The sequence below is a fragment of the Scatophagus argus genome, chromosome 7 (assembly GCF_020382885.2).
Source record: "Scatophagus argus isolate fScaArg1 chromosome 7, fScaArg1.pri, whole genome shotgun sequence".
In the NCBI taxonomy this organism is placed as follows: Eukaryota; Metazoa; Chordata; class Actinopteri; family Scatophagidae; genus Scatophagus; species Scatophagus argus.
Genome location: NC_058499.1, coordinates 10,719,698 through 10,731,200, shown reverse-complemented (window position 1 = coordinate 10,731,200; position 11,503 = coordinate 10,719,698). Strand labels below are relative to the sequence as shown.

General features: G+C 38.1%; 1 protein-coding gene across 1 annotated transcript; it reads right to left on the bottom strand.

The window, feature by feature from the left end:
* Positions 1-3,260: 3,260 nt before the first annotated feature.
* On the bottom strand, positions 3,261-11,443 carry ppcdc (phosphopantothenoylcysteine decarboxylase). Its single transcript, XM_046394077.1, has 5 exons — positions 11,219-11,443; positions 8,750-8,845; positions 8,192-8,320; positions 7,919-8,087; positions 3,261-4,276 (listed from the first exon to the last, which is right to left on the bottom strand). The coding sequence occupies exons 1-5, from the start codon at positions 11,360-11,362 to the stop codon at positions 4,143-4,145; spliced, it is 672 nt and encodes a 223-aa protein (XP_046250033.1). The 5' UTR covers positions 11,363-11,443; the 3' UTR covers positions 3,261-4,142.
* Positions 11,444-11,503: the final 60 nt, after the last annotated feature.

The window sequence follows — 11,503 nt, the reverse complement described above, 5'->3', positions numbered from 1 at the left end:
TTAGAAACCTGTCTATAAATTGTCAAATCAAACATGATGTTATAAAATTAAAAATTATTTGTTTTTCTTTTAAAGAGACACCCTTACCTTTTATCTCCGACTGCATTGTTCGCAGCACTCTGCTGTTAATGTTTCCTTCCTTCCGTGAGACCTATGTTAAATATCTAATATGCATAAATACATAATAATCTGGAACAAACATTTAGCAGATAACTTCAACTGTTTCTAAGGCAAACAAATTATATCGAAAATGGGTTGTTTTTCCCTGGGGCTATCAATATGGGTAACATTTTCAGTTCAAAGAGTTCATGTCGTGTATAGAAGGAGTTATGCTGTTACAAAGAAAAGTAAAATAGTTTGTTAGTTAACTGTATTTGTTCCATGTGGAGCTCAGATCTTTTTCACCCATAGCAGTGACACAAAACATAAAACAAATCACTTTTACCATAAATTATTTATATTTTGAATGACGGTGTAATATGTATGTAAAGTATAATTGTAAAGTATACCATCTTGAAGTGAATGCACAAGGTGTTTACCACTTTTAAACATCTGAGAGTCAATCAGGTGAGTTGTGGTGACACATGGAGTAGAGCAGGTGATCTCTCAGGATGTCTGATGAAACACTGCTCCAGCTCCACTCTCCCAGAGGACTGAACCTAGACGTTGAGCCTAGAGAGTGTATGAGTGGCAACCAAGACACACATACTGACACAGAGAATCATATGATGAAAAATATGAAAAATATGAAGTAGCTACTCCAGTATTTTTAGCTAATTAAGTATATTAAGTCTAAGTATATTCTGGTACATTATAGCCAATAAATAAAAAACTAAATACATTTTCAAATTCACTATGATGTCATGAATCTCTTTCTATATAAATTTAGGGTTATGTTCAGTTAACTTCAGTGAATTCTTATCTGCGCGTCTTACGATCTCCATGGGAATACCTTATAAACTGAAGTTAGTAATATCTGAAAGTATGAGTGATCAGCGTCAACACATTTGAACAGTTCTCTCAAATTGAGATTAGAATGATAATAATAATTAGAAAAATAACTGAGCCAAACATAGTACTATATTGTTTAAATAGCTCATATACATTTAAAGGCAAAATAAAAATATTATTTCTGAATGTTTCACAGCAGATACATTCTAAAGCACAGATAAATATGTCACGTTGTGTAAATACAGTCAGAGTTCAGGTTTCAACTTCTCCCTGTGTGCCTCTGCTCAGCCTGACTGAGCGGAGGCAGGCAGACATCACGGAGTCTGACACTTCTGTTAAATATCTAACATGGCTAACATATTATCTACCTGTCATTTCTCGACTACATAATTAGCAGTACTTTTAGTTCCCTTTCGATTAAGACTGAACAACCATCACTAGTGACAGTGAAGTATGAAAGCAGTTTGATGATTCTTTGGTATGGTGCTACATCACTTTATTGCATGAGTGACGCTTCATCATTTTTTATGATTTATGATGTTTGATCATGTTACATTAGCTTTCATTTGAAACTATTTATTAAAATTTGAGCTTGTAATATTTTCAGCAGACTGTACAGTAAGTAAACATCTTTTGATAAATAAGGTACTGAATTGGCAGCAGAGAAAAGAGGTATTAGTATTGGTCTTGAAAGTGTACAACTGAATATACAGCATGGAATCTCACTACAGCCTGTCTGAAGTTTTGAAGGTTTGTTCATAGCCGTGAGAACACAGTGCTTATTCCCAGTAGGTGTGCCTGCAGGCTGCACACAAGAGCTGCCAAGGCCTTGATGACACTCCCCACTCGGTGTGGCTGATGTAATGTTCCTCTGGCATGATTAACAGAATCACACGACAGCCAATAGTAGTGGGATAAGTTATGGCTCAGGGAAGGATGTTTTGTTTGGAGAGCCATTCACATGGCTCCACGTGCTGCAAAATCAACTGCTCCACAGTTTCAATGCCCCCGGGTATTTGCAAGCCAAATTTCCCCCATCTCCCTTTAATTTGGTGGGAAGAGAGATAAACTAAGATAAAACATAATTACCTGGACAGTATGGAGGAAACGAAAGGCAACATAAGCATCCACATGTTGGTTTACTCTTTCAAGGAAGAGAAATTTCATTGCTTTAGATAAATAAATGGGTTTACAGTTTGATTACAAGGAAATGCAATTTGTGATTCACCAGTGATGCGTGTGACCTGGAAAACTTTTATGTTTGCTTGAGACTGCTGTAAAACAATAAAAGATATCTAGCCGTAAGGAAGAAGAATTTTATTTATCAACTTTATACTGACAATTATGATTCAGATTATATTTGAAATCTGAATCTACTGTACAACTATTTTGTTGGTAACAGTAAGTATTAAGTATTTGAATCTTGACCTCTTATGAAATACATATTCTAAAGTGTTACATAGTACTACTTGTCCAAGGAGATAATATTGCAGAGGAGATATACCTAGAAGATTGCCACCTACAAGGTTCAGTTCCTTTTCGTTTATTTCTTGTAAAACAATTGTTACTGTCTGCTTCCACTCAATAATATAAACAAACGGGTGTCTGGTTTGGTTTGACATTCCCTCATCTGTCTCCTCATGACAAAATCCAGACTGGTACATTTCTCTTTGTTAGGAGGTGGAGGGTTTTTACAAAGATAAACATGCTGAACACTATGTGAACCATGTGAACCACGGGATTCATGATGAGTAACCACTGATGTTCGAGGCATTTTTAAAATACATCTACCTCTCCTTGGTACATCTTTTAAAGCATTAAGCCACAACACTGTACATCTTTCAAAAGTATTAAACATAAATACTGCTTGCACAAATAAATAAAAAAAGCGCATATGTTTACAACAATAAGACGCTACCACTGCTCAATAGGGACTAAGTGTGGGACACCCATCCTTCAGATGACAAGTTTATGTTATGTGTCCTGCAGTCAAGCCAGTGTGTCAAAGTGCCTTGTGGGAAAACAGTTTCCACTGCTTTATGTCACATAATTAACCCCCTAGGAACCGTGACAGCTTCTACAGACTCAAATACTAATAATGTTGTTCCTGACTTTTTGTTGCATTATGCCCAAATTTCTGAAGTATATCTGTGTCGCTTTAATCACAGTGAACATTTTGGTTATCTCTAAAAACTACAAAATGTCAACCAAATTGTGCCACTTATTGCCAGTGAAACCCAATCTTTTAATACAAAACTAAAAACAAAAATCAAGAAATTGAAAATAAAAATCACAAACATCATTGAAGCTTTAATTTGCAAACTGTTTATTTAATTATTTATTTTTTACTTTTGACACTGACAGTATTTATCCAATTCTGTTGTGACACACACATTAGCAAAGCAATGTTAACATCCCTGGAATAATCATCCCTTTTTCGAAAAAGCTAGAATATTTGAGTTGAGTTAGTTTTCTATTCCATAATTATACAGAAATTTGAACAAACAAATAATACGCCCATATTTTACACATCATTACTAACCAACCACATTGTTTGCTCAGCTATATTAAACAAAAAACAGTGAAAGAAAAATTCAAAGGAACACAATGTTTTCCTTGAAAAGCCTTTTCACAGTGCTGCTATCGGGAAGTGATGCAAAGAACAGTCAGTTTTCCCTAATGTCACCAATGACATGCTGCTTTGTCAACAACACAAATATACACAGAAATCACCCACTGTAGTTGGGTCAGTTAATGGGTATTTTTGCTGCAACAAGAGATTAATTATGTGAGTAGGAACCACATGAACAAATGATACATATAAAATCAAGCACTAAACTGTTAAAAAAATGAGCTCCAACAGCCGCTGGCAACAGCTAAAATGTCATTCTTTTGTTAACATGGATACTAAGGTTGCAGAGGTTGCTCTTGAATGAGCAACGAATTGCATGAGGCCACCAAAGTCCATGAACTAATAAGAAGAGTAAAGGTGCATGATGCCCTGCCCTAACAGGTGCAACAAACAGAGTCAGGGAAAGGCCCATAAATAATCATCTGCACACATTCATGCAATCCCATAAACTACTAACAATGAACTACTAACATAGTTGAAAGCAACAGTGTTTATCTTGGGTGTATAGGCCCTTGAGGGTTTGAACACAAACTAATTTTGAAAACATCATGTTAATTTTCTATTTGTCTTTGGTGACAGAGGCATCTGCAATATGATGTGATAAGTCTGATGTGGGAGATGACTCATCTGGTGTCTGAAGATACTGTTTGACAACACTGACAATCGTTGATACCTCTGCCATGGCCCCTTTACCTGCAACAAAAAGAGAATCAGAGTTACATATACATGCTTCAGCATACGCACTGTATCCCATAAACTCTCATCACCTTTGTATCGTGAAAAAAAAAAAGCTTTTCAAGAGCCCAGAGAAACAACCTTGTTAAGTACAAGTACACTATATAGACAAAAGTATCCAGGCACATCTATTCATGGGGCTGTTTTTCCAGGGGCTTGGCTTGGCCCCTTACCTCTGGTGAAGGAAAATCTTCATGCTTCAGCATACTAAGACATTTTTGACAATGCTATTCTTCCAACCTTATGGCAACAGTTTGGGGAAGGCCCTTTTCTATTCCAGTGTGACTGTGCGCCAGTGCACAAAGCAAAGTCTATAAAGACATGGTTGGATCATGTGGAAGAACTTGACTGGTCTGCACAGAGCCCTGACCTCAACCCCATCAAACACTTTCGGGATGAACTGGAACGGAGATTGTGAGCCAGGCTTTTTTGTCCAACATCGGTGCCTGACCTCACAAATGCTCTACTGCATGAGTGGGCAAAAATTCCTAGAGCAACACTTCAAAATCTCATGGAAAGTCTTTCCAGAAGCTGTCAACGTATTTAGAATGCAATGTCGTTAAAGTCCCTGTTGGTGTTTTACAGTGCAGTATATGTACAGCAATATTCTGCTACATTATAGAAACAAAGATTTTGTTTTTAATTTAGTTCTTTTTTGTTGGGCAAAAGAAGGGTCTACCGATATACATACTGCCAGTATTGAGCATGCATGTCCAACACTTCCTGTTGCAATTGTTTCATGTAAAAGTTTTCCAGTATGGGTATCCATGGGTTTCCCGGGTCTGACTTCTTTGGTGTTTCTCATCTCGCAGTTTCGCATGGATCATGTTTGGACCTCCTGTTGTGGTCCTGCTTGACACCAACTACTGTTGTTACCACTTACTCATATTTCTGATTGTCATATTGAATTCAATTGAATGAATATCACATTATTTTTAAGATTGTGCATGAGTTTCTGAATGCTTTTCCTCTTTCTAAAATACAGTTTTTCTTCAACAGACTAGCGCAGTATAATCTATCAAAATCCATCGAAAATAGATATTGGAAAGACTGGACCACACACACAATACACAGGTTTTTTCTTTTTTTAAAAAAACATTTTCAATAGTGCCTTACCACAAGACAAACAACAAAGAAGTTGTTATCCATGCCTAGGTGGCAGTTCGCCTAACAAGGGAGCACAGCCATAAGCGCTGCCATTTCTTCTAAGCTTTTGCTGACAATCCCGTGGTATTGTTGTGGCAGAAAGAGATGGATCAACAGAGGAATCAGATGGTCGAGACACAGGTGTTGAATGGGGATTCTCTTCATTCACAGCAGCCCTTCTAACAACGTAGTCAGAGAATCTTTCAACAATACAGAACGTGACATCCCTTTTTATACTGTAACAGGCCCTGTGTGTGTGTGTGTGTGTGTGTGCTGGCTAGGCTTCAATTTTATCAGACTCTTTGGCTCCCAAAATCTAAAGAAGGGGGGATTTATCTTTTACGCAGTTTCGTTTATCTTGAGCTATGGCCAAGAGATCGGAGGTGAACATTTGCAGTAAACACTCCCAAATATGGCACTAGTACATTGCCATTTCTAGACAACAGATCGGCAACCTATCCCTATGTGTGTGTGTGTGTGTGTGGTGTGTGCTTTTGCTCTTTTCCAAATGTGACACCAATTCAACATCAGTCCAGGCCATAGTGACCTGGCACTCACTCTGGCTCTCATATTCCAGATGTTTCCTATCTGTTCGGTTCTCAAAAAAAGGCCTGGCTCTAATTCTCCTGCAGTATTCTGAAGTCAGATTGGACATGTAATGCCAAACGATTACAGTAGCAATTGAAGAGGATTTAGTCAAGTATAGGGAAATCCAGGCCATCTTCTTAACACCTAGAGGCTGGGCATGCCCAGGGCTATCACAATGTGGACACCACTATTGTGTAGTCCCACCAGCCACAAGAAAAGGTAGTTTATAAGGCATACATGAAATTGTGCAGCATGTTGATATGCGTGAAAGACTACCTGCACAGACGAATATTCTTCCCAAAAGCAACATTCTTGGCAGCAGTTTGTCTTCTCCTGTACCCTCCTTGCATAGCTGTTTTAACCCTATTTATACTTTTCGTCTCAGATGAAACACTCCTATCCTGTTCATGGATGTTGTTAGAAAAAAGGAGTTGCCCATCCTACAATCTAGGCCAACCTCATTAAATTTGTTAAAAACACAGATAAGTAAGGGACAGTAGAAGCTGTACAGTGTACACATGGTCTTCTAGTCCAATTATCTTGGAGTGAAGAACTGATCAGAAACATACTGGGCCATTTGTCTATCACCATCTCCTCATCTCTGCACCAGGATCCATACTGGAGCCAGTCTCAGAAAACATTAAACAGGGTAGACTGCCGCAGCATGCCAACAACCTGACAAACAAGACTTTCCAACCAGACTGACTCGGAGTCACCTCTGCTGATATCAGGCCAGCTGTTTTGTTATTTAGCTGCTCTGGCAATAGTTTAACTTGTTCCTGTGAAGAATCTGACAGTGTCTATCTTAACTACTTATCTTTTTCTCAACATTATCCAAACATGAGTTTCTTATAAACTGATTACCTTTTCCCTCTGTTCTCTGATGGTAGTTCCTGAGGTATTCTGAAGTCAGAATGGATATATAATAGCAATTGAAGAGCCTTAATATACGGGATTTTGTCAAGAATAGAGAAATCCAGGTCACCTTCTAAACATTTAGTGCCTGGGCATGCCCAAGGCTATCACAATGTGGGCATTACTACTGTGTAGTCCCGCCAGCCACAAGAAACACTTTGGTGAAGTGCCAGCCAAGTAGAAGGTGAAGGCACAGGCCTTGGTGTACTGACCCAGGGTTATGGAAACAATGTAGTTTATATCTTTATTATCTGTATTTTTAGGCTATAGAATAGTTTTACGTCTGTTGCACCTCTGACAGAGGTGTCATAGTGTACTGCCAAACTCTGGAGTATATATACTTCCACAAAACTACAGAAACCACTGGAGAAGAATTTTCAACTAGTGTTAAGTTGCTCTACAATGTACATCAAGAACAACAGCTAACATACATAATATTTTTGAGGAAGTCAGCGAAACTGGTCTCTGAATCTGTTGTTTGTTTTTTCAATCGGTAACCCATTTCAGTACACAAATGTGTATAAATGTGACTGGGTCTTGTTCTTATTCCATGTTTTATTCCATGTCTTACTAGTTTACTTACATTTATATAATTGAAGTGAAATATCATGTAGTTCTATTACTACTGTTATTTTACAATGACTCTCCTTAAGGATGACTTACGTGTAATTTAAGATAAGAATTAGTTCTTAATTGACCTGCATATTTAAAAACTGTTAAAATGAAAAGAATGATGTATGCATGATGAATCTATAGAGAGGAAACAGATCATGCTAGAACTGATCAGCTCTTTTGTTTTTGTTTATTGTTTTTTTTTTACCTTTCATGTTTCCAATGTATTTTGGTTTTGGTCATACCAACAGGGTCCTGCACTCAATAATTTTTTTAAGGTGAAAGTAAATACTGGTAGATTCTTAATATGTTTGTGTTTCCTCTGGCATTAAAACCCACCTTCATCTCCACATACTAACTTCTTGGAAATGCAGGGAATTTCCACGTATCCAAACTCTGTCAGCCTGGATACTTGCTGGGCTGTAATGGGATGCTGCCACATAGCTGTATTCATTGCAGGGCAGAAGAGGAGAGGACGACTGGTATCCCATGCTCTTACAACACATGTCTGCCAATGACAGAGATTAATGAACTTGAAATTATAGAATTTGCGTTATTAATTATCTGCCATAACATTTTGGAGGTAACTGGATAACAATGTCATATCCTCACCAGCAGATTGTCACAAATTCCATTAGCAATTTTTCCAAGAGTGTTGGCATCAAGGGGGGCAATGACAAGCAGGTCTGCCCAGCGCCTTAGCTCAATGTGTAGCACAGGGTCAGATCTCTCAGTCCACAGCTAGAACACAGACATGCAGTTAGGCACAGCTAAACTGAAAGGCTTACTTCCTCACTTCCTTTCTTGGTGATAATTTTGACCATGGTTTCTCAGTCTTTTCTGGCAGCTGACCATGTTTTTAGGTCTAAAAATTCTGATGACCTCAGCAGCTGGAAAGCCGCCATGAAAACACTCACCATCTCATGCCACACTGTAACTCACTCGGTGTGATTTACAATTCTTTTATATTTTAATTTCAAGAGGCAGGCAGCTTCAAATGGACTGCACGAACACAACGATACTCTGCATGCTCATTTCACATATTATTAAAATATATATTTTTTAGAAACCTTGCACAATGCTTATACTTTGCACCAAGTTTGAGAAACTCTGCTATAGACTGTCAGCTAACAATGGCTATACTAGGACATTTGACAAGTTCATTGTTACCTCCCACTCATCCTTGTCACTGTAGATTTTTACTGAAACCTCTGCAGGATTGTAGAAGTGCTTGGCATGCTCTGTGGTGACCACTCTTACATCCACCTAAAGCATAAAAAAAGACAGTGACTGCCTCAGGGAAACTTCCTGGTTTCGCTATAGTGCTGAAGAGGTGGAAAACTAAGGAGAGAGACCTAAAAATGTGAAGTAACATGAATACTTTAATTGCTTTGTACAATCACCACAGTTTAATAACAGTAAATATTTCTCAGATGTGTTTAGTTCAACAATAAAAAGTCTTAACACCATCTCTTTTTTATGCATTGCAAAATCTATAGTGTATAATAACCCAAAAAACATTTTCACTTCACTTTTTTAGTTTCCCCACTGACAACATATTTAGGGTTTTATCAGTATGCAGCTTTTGCTACTTCTCCAGACTGCAAGCATTGTTTTTCTAGTTTGCAACCACTGTTTTGCTACTTTAATCCCAGTGTACTTTAGGCTCAAACTGCACCTGATTGCAAACAATATCTTTGATCAATTCAGAACTCATAACTTGTTTTAGGAAGAGGGATTTTATTTGACAAGGAAACATGGTGACAGGGAAACATTCAAACAGTTGAGAAATATCAGCAGTATCAAGACCCAGAACAGAAATGCTGAATCCAGTGAATACAAAGAATGTATAATGGATAGTTTCAAAACAATTCAAAAGTAAAAAATATATTTCATACCTCAGGCGAATGTTCCCCTGATGCTGATATTGCTGATACTGAATACTGAATGATCTCTACACTTATTTCATGTGCATTCAATCAGCATTTTTCAATGAATGATTTATTGCATGGAGAGAAAAGCAGAGTCACAAGCACCTGAGGGATGGAGTTTGTGGTCTTGGTGGACTTAATGAGGGAAAATATAATGGAAATTTTATAATAAGAAGTGTGAAGCAACAGGTTATCAGGAACTGACAAGCATGGGACAAGGTTAGGATTGCTCTGTTATATCATTGAAGAACCTGTTTTACAGCAGTCAAAGATAATGACTAATACACGCCTTGTTCGCCAGTGAGTATAAAAGAACATCTCCTGTGTTCATTGCTGAGCTCATGCCTTTGACTGTATGGGTGGGTCCATCAGCAGATGTTAAATTAAACTTAGAGAAAGACAAGTCTCAGCTTGTCAAATATCACTAACTGTCATAACTGATTAAGAAATCAATCGTTTAATATTGTTATTATTGTTAATAATGATCAATAATCAGATCCTCTTTGTAAACCAGTAGCTATTGCAATGACAATTTTCTGTTGACTGAAACACAGAGCCAACTCATCTTCCTGCAAGTTCCACTCAAACATTTGAAAACTGTCCCACAGCACTCACAAATATGAGATGAGCAAATGAGCATTGAACAAAGGCATGTGTTTCTTTTTTTTTTTGTAATTGTTTCTGTGAGTCACTTTGTCTATCACAGTTACACATTGTCCTGCCCGTGTAAGGCAAAAACAGCATCTTAAGACACAATATGGTGGCAATCTGTTCTTGCTGACACATGGTACACAGACAGAGAGTGAAGCTCCCACAACCAGCTTATTTGCTAACATGTGGACTAAGACCAAGGTGCTCAACCTGTGGTTACAAAACATGATGAAATATGTGGTATTTCATAGTAAGATGCTAGATGCTAATTTTGAGAATTTCCATTACACTGTCTAACAAATGGTAAAAAGTTGCAGTAGTTGTGTCTGCTCTAAGGTCGTAACCTTTTCCTTTTGCTCTTTCTTATTTTGCTTGTTAGTTAGTTTGGTTCTTTGTTTGTGTGGAGGTGAAAAATCTTTGCTTGGGCCTGACAGCTCAGATCTTCATCCACATTATGGTCTTCAATACAGCTCAATAAGTGAAAGAACTATCTCTCAGAGTTCAGTGTAGATGAGTTCTTATTGCAAAAACAGGGTACAAAGAAACCAAAACGAGTTCTGGACAGCATCTGATCTGAAATAAGAAAATCAGTCATTCTTTTACTCTTATACTTGAACTTTTTGTTGTTTACTTTACTACTTTACTTTACTACTACTAACCCTATACTTTACAATATTCACAACATGTGCTGGCTGTTTGTGTTGTTACTGTTGCGTTACATATCCCATCGTATTGTTTTGTTTCCCATTTGTGAGAGTTTGTTTGGGACCTCCCCTTGAAAACGAGATGATACATCTCATGAGGTTTATACATTTCTAACCAAAAATTACCGGTGTACTGCTGCGTTTTTATCCGGCTGTCTAACAGCGGCTAACAGCTACAGCTCCATCTTGCGGTAAAGGTGGGTGAATTTATGCGCGCTGTGCCAGGTAGAGAAGCAATGAAATGTGCGGTTAACTGGGCATATATGTGGTGTATAGACAAAGTAACCAGGCAGTAGAAACGGTGATTAAAAGTAGGCTCAGAGTACAAAATAAATAAAAACGAGGCACCTCACCCCAGGGAGCTGAAGAAGCTGCGATACCAAAAGAGGCAGTTTCAAGGCTGCAACACTTCCTGTCACGCCAACAAGAACACGAAATGTCCCGCAAGATCTCAACAACTCAGTCTTTAGACAGGGAACACGACTGTCTGTCTGCATATTAGCATATCATCAGGATGAGATTGACAAACTGCCATATGGCGCTAGTGTACACCACTTCCGTAAATATTTTTCGCCAGCCAATCAGAGTGGAGCGCAACAAACGGCTCTGCCTCTTGCACGAGCACGTCCGTACGCTGA

What these genes read in the sequence shown, in the direction of transcription:
- ppcdc (XM_046394077.1), bottom strand. Translation starts at nt 11,362, where the DNA reads ATGCAGACAGACAGTCGTGTTCCCTGTCTAAAGACTGAGTTGTTGAGA. An exon ending in GTGACAAGGATGAGTGGGAG is followed by an intron (nt 8,321 to 8,749) that starts GTAACAATGAAC and finishes TCTGTGTTCTAG; the next exon opens with CTGTGGACTGAGAGATCTGA. An exon ending in GAATTTGTGACAATCTGCTG is followed by an intron (nt 8,088 to 8,191) that starts GTGAGGATATGA and finishes TGTCATTGGCAG; the next exon opens with ACATGTGTTGTAAGAGCATG.